Source organism: Phoca vitulina, unplaced genomic scaffold (genome assembly GCF_004348235.1).
Source record: "Phoca vitulina isolate PV1807 unplaced genomic scaffold, GSC_HSeal_1.0 scaffold4, whole genome shotgun sequence".
NCBI classification, from domain to species: Eukaryota; Metazoa; Chordata; class Mammalia; order Carnivora; family Phocidae; genus Phoca; species Phoca vitulina.
This window is the reverse complement of record NW_022589707.1, coordinates 37140962-37156084: the sequence shown is the minus strand read 5'-3', so window position 1 is coordinate 37156084 and position 15123 is coordinate 37140962. Positions and strand designations below refer to the sequence as shown.

Sequence of the window (15123 nt, the reverse complement as noted above, 5' to 3'; positions counted from 1 at the left end):
GTATCAATTGAGCCCTTCAGAAATATTTAGAAATATTTGTCAAGCACTTACTAAACTGTGGATACCGGGGAAGGCTGTGAACAACCAGTCCTGGCCCCTGCCTTCACACTGAGTAAGACTGCCATTCCCATTTGATACAGAATCGGGCCACTGGAATTCAGAAAGGACAGGTAACTTTTCTAAGACCACACGGTTGTGTGGCAGAACTCCAATCCAGAGCCAGGTGTACCACGCTCCAAAGTCTGTGTTCTTTCCATTTAGCCCTCTGCTTTCCATGAAGGGGAGGCAGATAGGAGCCATGCTCTGGAGAGGGCTACATGGGCAGAAACGTCTTAGTGAGGGCTGCCCCTCTCCCTCATGCCCCTAGCCCCCGTAAGAGCCACCTACTGGCCTACAGAGAGTGGAGGAGGTCACTTGCCTGGGACCTCCTACCTGGCACAAGCCCAGAGACTGTCAGTAGAGAGGAGTCCTTCTGTGAGGCGGGTGCTGACGCCAGGACTCACAGCAATGGCATCCAGAAGAGGGAGACGCCAGGCAAAAAGGAAGGAGCTTCAGTGCCTTGTTCATGCAAGAGCCCCAGCTACCAGCTGACTCCCTAACTGTCTTCTATGCTCCCTAGGTAGAAAATAGGGACAAGGGAATAGCAACAAGAATCAAATTCATGTTAGCATGAGAAGCACGACAACTCATAAAAACAGCCCCAGGAGGCCTATTCTCTTTAACGGGTGAGGAAACTGACATTCCAAGAGATCAAGTGACTTGTCCAAGATCAGACCAGGGCTAAGCAGCAGAGTCGGAAACGTCATCCGTGTCTCCAGCTCCTAGCACAGCATTCTCAGGAAAAGGGATGCAGTCAATCTCTTCAACTCCCACATCGTGGGGTGTCAAGGGGGAAATAAAGGGTCTGGCTTCCTTTTCCGCTGCTGGGTTTGATAAATATCAATGCCTGACAACTCCAGGATCCATTTTAAGCACAAAAATGTAAAAGTGCTGAGTTAAGGAGGCTTCTGATGCCCAGTCTGACGTATTATCAAAGCCTGCGATGGGCGGGGCGGGGGAGGTTGGAGGGGAAGGGCGGATGGGTACATGGAAGAGTCCCTGCCAGCTTACATTGCACATCAAAGAATAGGGCCACAACATGTGTAATTCACAAAGATAACTGAGTTCAATACTTATATAAAACATGTTATTGGGGTTGCTTAAAATGAGAAATGCTAGCTATAGAGTAACTAAGGACCAGACTAAGTGCTGCTCATCCATTACCTAATTTTATCTTCACAGCAGCTCTCTGAGGATCCTGCTAGTATTTTCCCATTTTCCAGATGTGGAAACTAAGTCTTTGAGAACTTACGTAAATCGCCTGAGATGGAACAACTAGTGAGGGGCAGATTTGGAAAGTGAATCCAGTGCTACCTTACTCCAGAGCCAGTGCTCCTAACCCTTGTGCTGTCCATCACACTTTCAACACCTGAGTGTTAGTACTGTTTGCTGAGCCCGACTACCACCCAGACCTGGTGGAGAGGCCCTTGTCTCCTCTCCACTTAGCCTCAAGTTAGCAGCTCGCAGAGGAATGCACCCTGCTCTCCTGTTCCTTAAGCAGAACAGAGCTCAGCAATCCAGCTGGAATTTGTGCCCAAACGACATAAAAGACATCACCACCCCTCAGCCTGTTCCTTTCCCCCCTTCTATATTCAGAGATGCTCGGCATCGCCTCATTACACCTTCCGGGCCAATTTGGCTGTCAAATCGACTCTGAATCAAGCTCTCGCACAAAAGAAAATAAAACCGATTTGTAGTGATGACTCATCAGGGCTGATAATTTGAGAGTGGCAGGGATGGTGCACCTCCCAGGCCCTTCTCTCCTAGCATAATGGGCAAATCCTTACAGGGGGCAAGGCTTGCCTGCCAGAGAGCAGAATGGCTCGCTGGCTCACTCAGCCCAGGGTGCAATGAAACACAGACAGAAGGAAAATCATACAAGCCTTTGCCAGCCTGAGAAGACAGCTTGGGAAACATATTTCCTTTACTTTCTTTTTTTTTATTTGGAGGAATTTGGATCATATGGGAAGACTCATGCAATGTATTTCTTTCTTCCCTGGTCCTGATTTTATACATTTGTTTATTTACCTATATCCTACCTTGTTCCACAAGTGATATTTTATTTCTATTTTGCAGTATGCACCAATCCTTTACAGAACAAAGTGGGATATTAAGAAAAAATGAAATTTACTTATTTCAATCACTTCCTTGCTTCCTTTTCTTGATCCCTCTTTCCAAGTTCTCGGGTTTCAAACTGACTTTTCACGGCTTCCTGTGACTTAGATCAAACAACTGATTAACCTCTGCTGAGTACCCCCTGAGCCCCCTCCTCCCCATTGCTGTGCTGGATGCAAGGATGGACCTTGGGTGGCCAGGAGTCCAGCTGAGACCCAAAGGTTGGGCACGGAGCTTCCTGACACGGATTATTAGAGTTGTTGTAATATGAATGTATCATGGTCCCTGGTATTTCTGTGGAAACCACCTGGCCAAGGTACGAGGCCCTGACCTCACAGAGCCTGGGGCCGAGTTGGGGAAACATAATATTAATACTTGACCTGATCCAAACTCTGTTGAATGCTAAATGAAAGGTCCTTGTTCACAGAAGAACAAGAATCAGAACTATATGAGATTAAATTCCAAAATCAAGCTGTCTGTTCAAACTGTTCACTAATTACAGTTCACTCCAGACAAGGCAAAGAAAAGTACAGAGAAGAAGAGAAGAGACACGAAAATATATTACACCTCCACATCATGCCAGGCACTGGTAGGAACTTTAGGTCCATAATTTTCATTTAATGTTCACACCAGCCCATGAGATGAGTATTATTATCCCTATTTTCAGATGAGGGAACTGAGGCTTAGAAAAGGTAAGTAACTTGCCCAAATCAGGGCTAGTAAATGGAAAAGCTGGGCTTGAAACTCAGTTCTGTGAGCCCTTCTCTTTTCTTTGTAGTTCCCACAGCTGGAATGCACGTGAAAAGGTGTCCAGTCCCGCTCCACATGTCCTGCTTGGATCCCCTATAACATCCCGGACAAGTGGATGGCAAGCTCATGCCTGAATCGCCTCTAGGGATGGGAGCACACCCCCTCTGGAGATAGGCTCCTTCACCTTTAACCCATTATACAATCTTAAAGGGCTCTTCGTGATGATGAAATCTGAGGGCTCAATCAACATTCGATGATAACTGTCCTAGCCTCAAGCCCCTTGAGCCCTCTCATCCCCGGAATGACACACCCAGTTCCTTCCTCATTTGACAAAAATAACTGGAGGCCTTCACCCACAAAAGTCAAGTCACTTAAATCATTGCCAAAAAAAGAGAATATATGTGTTATTTTTTTTTAAGATTTTATTTACTTATTTGAGAGAGAGAGAGCAAGAGAGAACATGAGCGGGGGGGAAGGGAAGAGGAAGAGGGAAAAGCAGACTTCCCACTGAGCAGAGAGCCTGATGCGGGACTTGATCCCAGGACCCTGAGATCATGACCTGAGCCAAAGGCAGATGCTTAACCGACTGAGCCACCCAGGTGCCCCCATATGTGTTATTTTAAATAAGCCTCAGCAACCGACTGCTTAACAACATTCACCTTCACAATGATCTTCAGGCTAAGCCAGATCCCCATCTTCTCAGGAGACAAAGGGAACCTGGAACCATCTTCTGGACTATATAATCAGGAGCTGTCCAAGACCAAGCATTTTCCAGAAGGCTGCTGTCTGAAGCACCTCACCTCAGAATTTACTGTGCATAAAAATCACTTGAGGATCTTGTTAAAATGCAGATTCTGTTTCAATTGATCAGGAGTGGGGCCTGACACTCTGCATTTCAAACAAGATCCCAGGTGATGCCAATAGTCCCGGAACCCCACTCTGAATAGCAAGGTGTTAAAGGACATAACCCACTTTGAAAAGGAACAGCCAAGCACACTTTCTAAGAGCTCTTTGGAAAGCCCCAGCATGGTTTTGAAAACGCATACCTATGGAATCTAATGTCAAATTCCCTTGGTTTCTCTCAGCAGTTTTGTGAGAAAGAACTGTTCACAGCATGACTTTGAAACCTACTGAAGGACAGACACTGAGAGTGTATGCATGTGAGAGGGAGGGTCCAAGCAGAATGGGAGAGGGAAGCTCAGACCCCTCCGTGGGCCTGACAAAGAACAGAGCTGAATGAGAAAATCACTCCCCACCCCAAGCATGCCGCCAGCAGTGTGCAAAGCCTAAAATGAGCAAAGAGCTCCCCAGATCCAAGGTAAGAAGTCAACCTCCAGCCAGGACTCGCTGGAGCTGCTCCATCTTCATGCACGCTCCTTGCAGGACCTTGAGCCCCAAAGAGCTAGTGTGCACACTCAGCTCCCAAGCTTGGCTCAGGCATGCGCTGCCGGCACTGTTCTGTCCAGCAGCGTAGATCATCGCGCCCTTACTGACTGGCTGCAGGCTGAGCCGATCAAAGGCATCAAACAAATAAAACTAGCACAGGTCACTGTACCCTTGAACAGGAACTCAGATGCCCGCTGGGCTGAGCTCCCCACAGCAGAGCCTGCATCTGCCCATTTCCCTCCGGACTCCAGCAGGGCCTGAACACAGGGCAGCACCAGCTGAGTAAAGGGCTAGAGAAGGAGTGGAGGAAGCCAGGTCCGGCCATGAAGCCACAGAGGCGCTGAGACAGAGACTGGCAGGCTGCTAGGAGCTGTCCTCCTCTGCAGACACCAAAGAGCCCCACTACCAACCAGCTAAAGGCTGGGTCTTAGCTTGGCAATTTATCTTCTCGGCTGGATGGAAGTTTGGGAACCATTTGTGGGGAGTCACAAATTGGAGGCAGGTGTATTGAGCTTGGCAAGCAAGTGTCTAAAAGTAAATGATCTGAATTCCCTTAGGAACAGTTCGCCACAGTGGCATGAATCCCTGCTGCTCACACCAGCCGGGCTACATCCCAGCTACCTACCTGAGACACGTGCATTAGGACTCAGACTGCACATGGCCACGGAGAACTGTGTTTCTCCCAGAAATCTGCTCTTCCCCAGGTTTCCCCATCTCCATCAATGCCACCACCCTCCCCGACGCTCCTTTCCCCACCACAGTTGATCAGGACAAAAATGTGTGAAGTTACACTTATTTCCATTCCTTCTGTCATACCCATAGCCCTTCTGCCAATAAAACCTAGCCCTTATCTCTAAAACATATCCTAACTCCTATCACTCCTTCTAGCTCCTCTCCTAAAACTCGGGTCCAAGCATCAAGGGCCCTTTGTTTAGAGGACCCCAACATCATCCCGGGGTCTCCCGCTCCACTCTCACCCCTTCTCCGCCTGCCACCAGTCCATCACACTGCATGGCTTCCCTGCTTAAATCCCTCCAGCGCTTCTTACCGTGTTCAAATCACTGCCTACATATCCCTCCCTGATCTGACCTCCTCTCCTCTCCTCGTCTGCTAGTTGACTAAGCTGCAGCTACACGAGCCTCCTTTCTCCCTCCCAAAGCCACCAAAACCTATTCCCATGTCAGTGCCTTTTCACTTGCTCCTCCTGCTTGGAATGCTGTGCTCCTGGTAACAAGGATTCCAATAGTATCGGCTCCCCTTCCAGACCCTTCCATGTCCAGGTGCCAGTCTAAGCATTTTACATGTGCTAACTCATGCAGTTCTCTTCACAACCCTAGGGGGTCGGGCTATTGTTATCCCCACTTAATAGATGAGGTACCTGAGGCACAGGGAGGTTAGGTGACCTCCCTGAGGCCACACAGCTGGTAAATGGCAGAACCAGATTCATTACTGTGCAGTCTAGTTCCAGGGCCTTGCTCTGGAGCCACCACATACCCTGCCTCTTATAGATCTCATCCCTTACACAGCAGCCCCCTCACCTTTCAGGTCTCAACCCAAATGCCAGGGCCCCAGAGACTTCTCTGACCATCATCCTCTCTCAAGCACCTGTCAGTATCTGGAGTTGAAACACTTCTCCATCACAGACATGGACACAAGAGGGTATTAGCTCCCTGAAGGCAAGCTTCCAGCAGCCTATGCTCTGTACGCCCAGAACTCAGAATAGTGCCTGGCACAAAGTCCCCTCAACAAATATGAACCAACCTACTGCCTGGCTTATGTTACTGTCTGGCCTCTGAAGTCTTCTGAGTTTTCACTTTTCCATCTTGTCCTATCTTGTATATTATCTGTAGTCTCCCCATGGCCTGCTCCACAGGACAGAGTCCATGCCCGGATGTCAATGCACAATGTGGCCCCAGCCCCCCGCTCTGGCCTCAGCCCCCACCATTCACCACACACCCCTGCACACCAGCCATCCTGAGCTCTCCACCTGTGGGTCCTACTCTGGACACTCTTCTACCCCAGGCCTTTATTCATGCCCTCCCTTGACTTTCATGTCTTTGTCCACTTTTTCCAACTAACGAATGCCCACTCACACATCAGGGACCAAATGCAACCGCCCCCAGTGAACAAGTCCCTCTGTGATCCTGCTGCTGTCCTCCTGACAGCAGTTTTCTGTCACAGCAGGTGGAGAGACTGCAGGCTTTAGAGTCAGATGGACCTCACCTGGAATCCTGGCTTCTCTGCTGTGTTACCAAACCTCTCCAAGTCATTTTGCTCATGTGTACTTCTAAGTCATAATACTTACCTCTAAAGGCTGTCAGGGTGGAAGATGAAACGTGGGGAACACTCAGCACCATCTTAGCACACAATCACGATGAGATACTCAACGAAAGGTAGATGATGGTGTCAGTGTTATTTCTTTAGGGTCTACCTTTCCAACAATATGTGTGTTCCATGAAAGTAGGGACATGCTCTTAATCCCCTTTTTATCTTCACAGCTAAGTGCACGCATGACACATGAATCTCAGTAACCATCTACTGCAGAAATGCATGAATTAGTATCTTGGGATTCTGGTTCCAGATAACTCTGGAATCACAGGAGGTCAAAACCTTGCTCTGGTCCTTTCATTTTAGTACTAATAAGGAAAAAAACTGAGAGATGCCTGCATGTAAGCACCTCAGGATGGCCCACACTATGGAACCAGTGGCAAAGAAGATCTTTAAAGGAGTTTTAGTAGTTGAACTCTTGGGCGTTTTTGGAGCATATTTTTTGTTTTATAAGATGAACACAAGCCAAGATTTCAGGCAAACAATGAGCAAGAAATTTCCCTTCATCTTGGAAGTTTATTACAAATCCATTGAACAGTCTGGAATGTACAGAGTCAGAGAGCAAGATCAAGAAAAATGGTTGAACAGCAAAAATTAGGACCAGTCATCGCGTTCAGCCTCCCATCTAAGCCGTTTGAGACCTTTGTGGGGGAGAAGAAAGATGAGCACACCACATTGCCGACTCCTGGCCCCACAGAACAAAACAGGAACTTCTGGTCTGCCATGGCTCACAGTCATTTCCCATCCACTATGCAAATCCCCTGCTTTTGTTTGTTGCTTTCCTTTGGCATTTATTATTAAAGACTACTGTTTAACAAATAAAAGACTAGGAGAAGAAAAAAAAACTGAGAGATGGACAAAAACTGTGCATACAGGATCTTATGTTAGAAAAACTGACTTAGAAAAGGGGGCGAGGAGGACCCAAATGTGGTCTCTGGGAGGAGGTGGAAGAGGACAAGCTGGAGATGAAGAGCACTCCCAGGGAGCTGGCCATCGGAGGCCAACTTTATTAATTAAGAAAAAACTATTAAAACATACTACAATCTACTGGTCACCCAGCAAGAGATGAAGCATTAAGGGCAAACTGATCGTTATCCATTTTCAGAGAGGGTGGTTGCGATTCATCAGTTGCATGTAACACCCAGTGCTCATGACACCAAGTGCCCTCCTTAATGCTCATCACCCGTTACCCCATCCCTCCACCCACCTCTCCTCCAACAACCCTCAGTTTGTTTCCTATACAATTCCCTCTTTCTCTTCCCAGCACACACACCGATCTCACATCCCCTGACTGCCTACAGGATCGCAGCAGTTTTTACCTTCTTCCTCTTAAGGTTTTTCTGCTAATGAGCTTGGAGTCTAGCTAAGGATTGTAATGAGCACTATGACAGAAAATTCCAGGGTACTCTTAGAGAGAGGAAGGTTGTAGGGGTGCATATTTTAGATTAGGGAGCAGAGTAGGACTCCCTGACGAAATTAAATATAAGTTCATGGTGAGATTTGAAGAAATACACTGCCTTAGCATCTCCACCATTCCCTCAGCTGGGCTCTGCACAGCCCTGCAAAAGGGAACCTCAAAAGAAAGGCGAAAGACAAACACAGCCAATGGAAACAGTTGTGTCTACTCACTTTGGGCAGGGTGTTAGCAAAGCTGCCTTATGAGAGTCATTTTCATAGGACTGCAGACCTTGATGTCCACTGTGGTTTATCACTGATAACACAGTACGGAAACAAAGCTCTGCATTTAGGATTCCAGGGCTTGATGTGAATGCCAGCCTCTCTTTGCCTGGTCCTGACTCCCTCATTCAGCCTCTCAGGGCCAGAGCTGCTTCTAGAAAACAGCTTTAAAAGCAGGATACATGTCCTGCCTTCCTCACGTTGTTGTTTTAAGAAAGGGCTAAATGAGCTACCTCGTAAGAAAACACTCTGTAATTTATAAAGGGATGAGGCTTTCAACAGGACTTCTGTTCACACTGTGAAATTTTATATTTCAACTAATACAGAAAATTTCCATGTTTTACTCCCCTGGACAAACACTGTGATCCTTTTATTTATCTCTCTATGTGCTATGAACCGAATGTTTGTGTGCTATGAACTGAATGTGTCTCCCCAAAATTCATACACTGAAGCCCTAATATGATGGTACTCAGAGGTGGGGTCTTCAGGAGGTGATTGGGTCATGAGGGTAGAGCCCCCATGATGGGATTAGTTCCCTTATAAAAAGAGGAAGAGAAATCGCCCCCTCTCTTTCTTGGCCATGTGAGGATACAACAAGGAGGCAGCTATCTACTAGTCAGGAACTGGGCCCTCACCAAGAACTGGACCCACTGGTGCCTTGATCTTGGACTTCCAGGCCTCCAGAACTGTGAGAAATAAATGTCTGTTGTTTAAACCCCCCAGTCTATGGTATTTTTGTTATAGAAACCCAAGCAGACTAAGACTAAGAGATCGTATTTTTTTTAAGATTTATTTATTTATTTTTAGAGAGAGAGAGCATGAGTGGGGAAAGGAAGAGAAGGGGAGAGAGAGAATCTCAAGCAGACTCCCTGCTAAGCATGGAGCCCTAATGTGGGGCTTGATCCCAGGACCCTGAGATCATGACCTGAGCTGAAACCAAGAGTCAGATTTTTAACCAACTGAGCCACCCAGGTGCCCCCAGAGTCCGTAGTTAAAATAAGTAGATGTGATTAGTACAACAAAGATTAGAAGTGCAGCCAGGTGAGAAGATGAAGGGGGCCTGGTGTGCAACCTGACACAGGATGGTCAGGTAGGGCCTCTGATGAGAAAGAGATCTGAGCAGGTACCCCCAGGGAGTGGGGATGTCCAGAGAAAAGCACAGCAAGCTGAGGCGGCAGCAAATGCAAAGGCCCTAAGGTGTAAGGCGATGGCGAGAATGCACCTGCCCTGCCCAGCACATAATAAGCACACATTAAGCAGGAGCTATGTGATAATGACTATCATTCTCACCGCAGCCAAAACAGCCAGTTTCTATTGGTGAATGAGCCCAAGCCAAGGAGACCCAAGGCACCACAATGCTAGTTAGGTCCCCGTTGGATCACAGCCTCCAGGTCAGAATTCAACTGTGGGGGCTCTTTTCCTGCTGCTACTGAAAACAGCCACATGGGGGCAGAGGCCGTTAAAGAGTAGTACCTGCACAGGAGGGTGGCCGATTCACTCTACTTCATCCTCGATTGGATCCTACCTCTTCCACACTTGCCCTCTCCCTGGCCCCAAACACAGCCTCTGAGGAGAAGAGGTCTCTGCAGGCATCAGATCACACAGTCCCTCAGCTCCCACGTGTTGAACCCCTAGTGTGCGTTCAGCTCTGGGCCAGGCACTGGGGACACGGAGCTGCATCGAGGGGAGATCTTTGCTTCTGAGGTGCTCACTATTTGGTGGGAAGCTAGGGGTGGAGAAAAAACTGGTTGAAGCAGCACCAGGGTGGACCTCAGTGCAAAGTGCCCCGAAGCACAGAGGAGAGAACAATCTTAGGGAAACCCACCTTGCATCCCCACCCCAGGCTACAGGAGGACCCCTCATCATATGTTCTCATTGAACCTCCTTCCTTTCCTTCCTTTCTTTCACAGCATTTATGAAAATTGTAATGGAATCATGATTTGGGGGATTAATATCTATCTCCCCTGCTAGACTGTGGGCCCCATGAGGCAGGGACCTTGTCTGTCCTATTCACAGCCACATTCCCAGCACCTAACACAGGGCTGGCATGTGGCTGGGGCACAGAAAGACACCATAAATAAATGAATGCGGCGGAACACCAAAGCACTGAATTCTGTTATGGAAACATGCTATCAGCCTCCAAGATGGTTCCCGGAGCCTCACCTCCTCATGCTCACACCCTTGTGTGTTCCCTTCCCACAGCACATCAGGACTGACCACATGATGAACAGATTACTGTAAACAGGTGCTGTGTGACTTCCAAGTCCTGGCCATAAAACATCGCTACTCACACCTGGCTCTCTCATGGATCCCTTACTCTGGGGGAGCCAGACAGTCAAGTCATGAGGATCCTCAAGCAACCCTGTGGAGAGCTCCACACAGTGGAGAACTGAGGCCTCCCGCCAAAAGCCAACATCAACTGGTCAGTCATGTGAGTGAGCCACATGGAAGCAGGTCATCCAGCCCCAGTGAAGCCTTCAGAGGACATTATCCTGGCTGACATCTTGAATGTGGCCTCATAAGAGACTGTGGGCCAAAACCCACCAAGCTAAGCTGCTCTCTTCCTCGTCTTATAAGGACACTAATCCAGGGCGCCTGGGTGGCTCAGTCATTAAGCATCTGCCTTCGGCTCCGGTGATGGTCCCAGGGTCCTGGGATCGAGCCCCGCATCGGGCTCCATCTCAGGGTCCTGGGATCGAGCCCTGCATCGGGCTCCCTGCTCCGCGGGAAGCCTGCTTCTCCCTCTCCCACTCCCCCTGCTGTGTTCCCTCTCTCGCTGTCTCTCTCTGTGTCAAATAAATAAAATCTTTAAAAAAAAAAAAATAAGGACACTAATCTAACCATGGGGTCTACATTCTCATGACCTAATTACCTCCCAAAGATGCACCTCCAAATACCATCACTTTGGGCTTCAGCATATGAATTTTGGGGGGACAAAAGTGGCAGTCCCCAAATTCAAAGGCAGGAGGAATTGACACGAGAGCTGGCGCTCTTCCTAACACCTCTGTTAGGAGAAATCCATGACTCCTCAACCAGGGGCCACAGTGGCCTCCATCTCAGCTCCCCTGACTCAGTAGTGACCCAGTGCTTCTGCCCTGCCTGCCAGGTGGAACAGGACGAGGTATGAACAGCCTGTGTCTCTCCCTCTCCAGGGCCACCCTCGGCCAGGGGAAATTCCTCATAGTCTGTGCCACTCTTCCTTTCTGGCCTAGTCTCTCTTGAGCCTTCCAACTGCCTCGCAACAGTGACGCTACTCTGTGCCTAAGTGATCACCCTGCCACTGGGGGCCCCCCCTTCCCTCCTGCAGGGCAAACAGAGGGAGCATCCCAAGGCATCCTGGAATGAATACCCAAGACAGTGCAGAATCTGAGGCAAACTGACAGGATGTGATTCCAAGCTCCAAACCCACCCTGGAAACACTAGGCCACCGCTAGGCTGCTCTTTTGGAAGAGGGAGGTGCCTTGGGCCCTGAAGCCCACATCTCAGGAAGATTGTTCCTGGAAAAATAAAAAGGAAATTTATACTTCCAGGGCAACTACTCTGTACGAGCCATGGGCATTTTACACATATGTCTATCCTCACCATTACCGTGTAAGACAGGCATCACTATCCTCTTTTTTCAGATGAGTAAACAGAGGTCCAAAGAGGTTAAATAAATGGCCCAAGGACACGGACAACAGTTGTGTGTAACTGGACAGGTTATGCACTGTATAATTCTAGGGAGCAGAAAAAAGTGACTTCAGAAGGGGTATAGTTTTCCAACTTGTACAAAGGCACATACGGTTCTATTAGATAACCACCAACCTCCTGGTCAGTAGTGGTTTGATCCTACATCTGTCTGACTCCAAAGCCCTTGCTCTTCCCCCCAGACCTCTATACCTTCCTTGGGATAGCTTCAAGCATTTCCACATCAAATTATTCACAGTTCAACCGGCAGAGATGGCGCCACAGACCTCTAGACCATCCCGGCTGGAAAAGACGTTGGTAATCAATAACCTACCTCAAGACCTTCCCTCTGTATTGGAAGAACACAAGGCCCAGGGAGCAGAAGTGAGCTACCCAAGATTATACAGCTGGGTTAGCATAGCTGGGACTTGCATCCCGTGCAGCTGAAGGTAGGTCTGGCCCCAATATAAAGTTGTTCTAAGAACAACCATAGATGATCAGAGCTGTATTATCTAAGCTAGTCATCTCAACTCTTTTTTGCCTCAGTATCACTTTTTCAGTTGTAGGTGGAGGCAGAGAGTAAAGGCTCTCAAGGAAGTGTCTCTCACCAGACAATTTTCTGAAGTCCAAGCTTAAAAGGGGGTTGGAAAAAAGTGGGAGCTGAAAGGGCCAGAGCTCAGAAGTTTCTCCAGAATAAGCAAGAAGTGCATTCCTCTGCAGGCCTTTCAGGTCCTGGGAGGGAAACCGTTGCTAAGTGGAAGCTTCTAGGCGCTCCCTGGTGGCCCTCCAGGCAGTTGGCATCCACCTTAAAGGGAGAACTCAGATTCTGCACAGGCCTCACTGGGAGCCCCTGAACACCATGGCGATGGCCCCCAGGCAGCAGCCGAGTTCTGCCTGGGCTCCAGCCAGGGTGACAGGAGGAGCCAAGGGAGAAAGAACACAGGGAGGAAATCCGAGCACTCGATTTGCTGTTCTGTGGAAGATGACAATTAAAATGTTTCACCCTTCTGAGGCTGCTGTTCGGCCCTGCTCCTCTTGGGCTGCCTCATTAACAGCCCTTTCTGACCACCGCCCACCCCACAAGGCATACCCAGTTTCCTTTCCAGCCAATGGAGCCCAAGTTAGACTCAAAGGCATTATGGCCTTAAAGACCTCTAGAGCCCCAAAGACCCCCACTTTGACACTGAAGTTCAGGGAGACAGGATGACTTCCTAAAATCACTTAGCTGGTCTGTCCTGGCTCAACCGCATTCATAAGATGACATTTTAAATATCACTGAAAATGGTCCTTCCCACCTTATGTGAACCTGGTCCACACATTTTCCTACATGAGTCACTGAGACTGCCCCTGTAGACAGCTGGTTTGGAACCACGCAGGAGGAAGACCCAGGACTCCAAGCTCCTAGGTTCTACACCTTGCACAGCCCAAGAAAGGACAGACTACTGAATTACCTGCAAACTGATACTGGAAGAAACTGTCACACAACATCTGGAAAAGGGGTCTAGTGACCACGAACAGATGTCTCTGCACAGCTGTCTTCTCGTTTGGCCTCTTCCTTCATACTTAGAGTCCAATTTTTGTAAAGCAAAGACCAACTTGCTGCTTCACAGGAGCTGAGTAAATCTTAAAGTTGGCATGTGGGAATATTTATGTAAAAGAGAAAGAGAGTATGGGAAAATTGAATATTTCCATGATGTTACTAACATGAACATGAACATAGGTGAAATAATAGTAAATAAACACCAGACCCAACACCAGTTAGCAAACTGAAAGCAAAAATGTACTTTTTTATTATAAAGCTTAGACAAATTATGCTTATCACAGAACTATAAGAATAATATTAGAGAATCTAGTAATCTAATAATCTCTCTCTTTTAGAAATACTAGCAGATTATATAAGAAAACAAAAATATCACCTCAACAGATGAAGGGAAAGTCTTTGAAAAAAACTCAAGGCTTACTTATGATTAAAAGAAAACAAACAAAAACAAAACAAAAAGGATGAGGTCTCTTTCCAAATAAGATGGAATAAGCACACTCCACCCTATCTCTCCCACTGAATGCAGCTACAAAACCTGAGTAAAATACATGGTGTACCTATTTGAGGATGCTGAAAGTAAACAGTAGCAGGCGGATTAAAAGAAACAACAATTCAAAGTACCGCCAAACCAGTGGTAAGTTTTCTGGGTTTTCTTCTATTTTTCTTCTATTGTCCTCTGGCCATGCCTCAAGGCAGTCAAGTGGATATCAAAATGAATAAAGAGCAGACATCACCATAAAAAAAGAGAACTCCAGGTGAACACTTCCAGGACTGGAACAAGAGTGGGAAATGAGTCTTCTAATAGCCTGAGTATGGGACATCCATGTATTTTTTTCTTCTATTTTCTGTATTCTATTGTATGTCAGCCCCTAGACACCCATAAGCCTTTACAACTCTAAAGGAGGAGTATCTTCTTCTCTGATCAAAGGATCTGTGGTCCCAAGAGAGTGCTAAACCCCCACTGCATTATTTTTCTCTCTCCATCTTCCTGCCCCTTGGCCTGGGATTCAGGTACAATCATGGGAAGTGAGTAGTAGAGAAACTTAAAAAAAGTTCCAACTTTCTAGCCAGAGACCTAAAAGGGGAGCCTAAAGAAGCCATAAAGTATAAGGGGAATTGTGGAGAAGGAGAAGTTCAGGAAAACAAACCAGTGAAAGCTATATGACCTTCCAGGCTCACTTCTGAACAGTGCATGTATGAATCTGACTCTTAACAGAATAGCATAGACCTTAAAAGCTGAACTGAACTAATCGACCAGTACCCAACCCAGACTGACTCCTGAGTGGTACACATGGGACAGATCTGAATAACATTGTCAAGGCTTGGAAACAGAGCTGATATTCTAATCACAACCCACAGAAGGCAAGTCAGAACTTTCAGTCTGAACACATCTTGGTTCCAGCTGCCAAAACAAAAATATCCAGATTCTCCGTATGATTTAAATAAGACCCAAAGTCTCATCACACAATATTCTAATGTTTAGGATAAAATTCAAAAATTTATCTGGATATGAAGAACCATACATGAGTAAAGACAATTAACAGATATCAATGTTGCAATGA

General features: G+C 47.4%; 2 protein-coding genes across 7 annotated transcripts in view; one reads left to right on the top strand and one right to left on the bottom strand.

The window, feature by feature from the left end:
- Positions 1-15123, bottom strand: part of PDE1C (phosphodiesterase 1C) — a 489759-nt gene that overhangs the window by 410597 nt on the left and 64039 nt on the right. The window lies entirely within an intron of this gene.
- Positions 7029-7276, top strand: LOC116630892 (protein CEBPZOS-like). The gene has a single exon (XM_032401823.1). The coding sequence runs from the start codon at positions 7034-7036 to the stop codon at positions 7274-7276; it is 243 nt and encodes an 80-aa protein (XP_032257714.1). The 5' UTR covers positions 7029-7033.

Coding starts and splice junctions, on each gene's coding strand:
- LOC116630892 (XM_032401823.1), top strand. CDS start 7,034: ATGGCCCACACTATGGAACCAGTGGCAAAGAAGATCTTTAAAGGAGTT.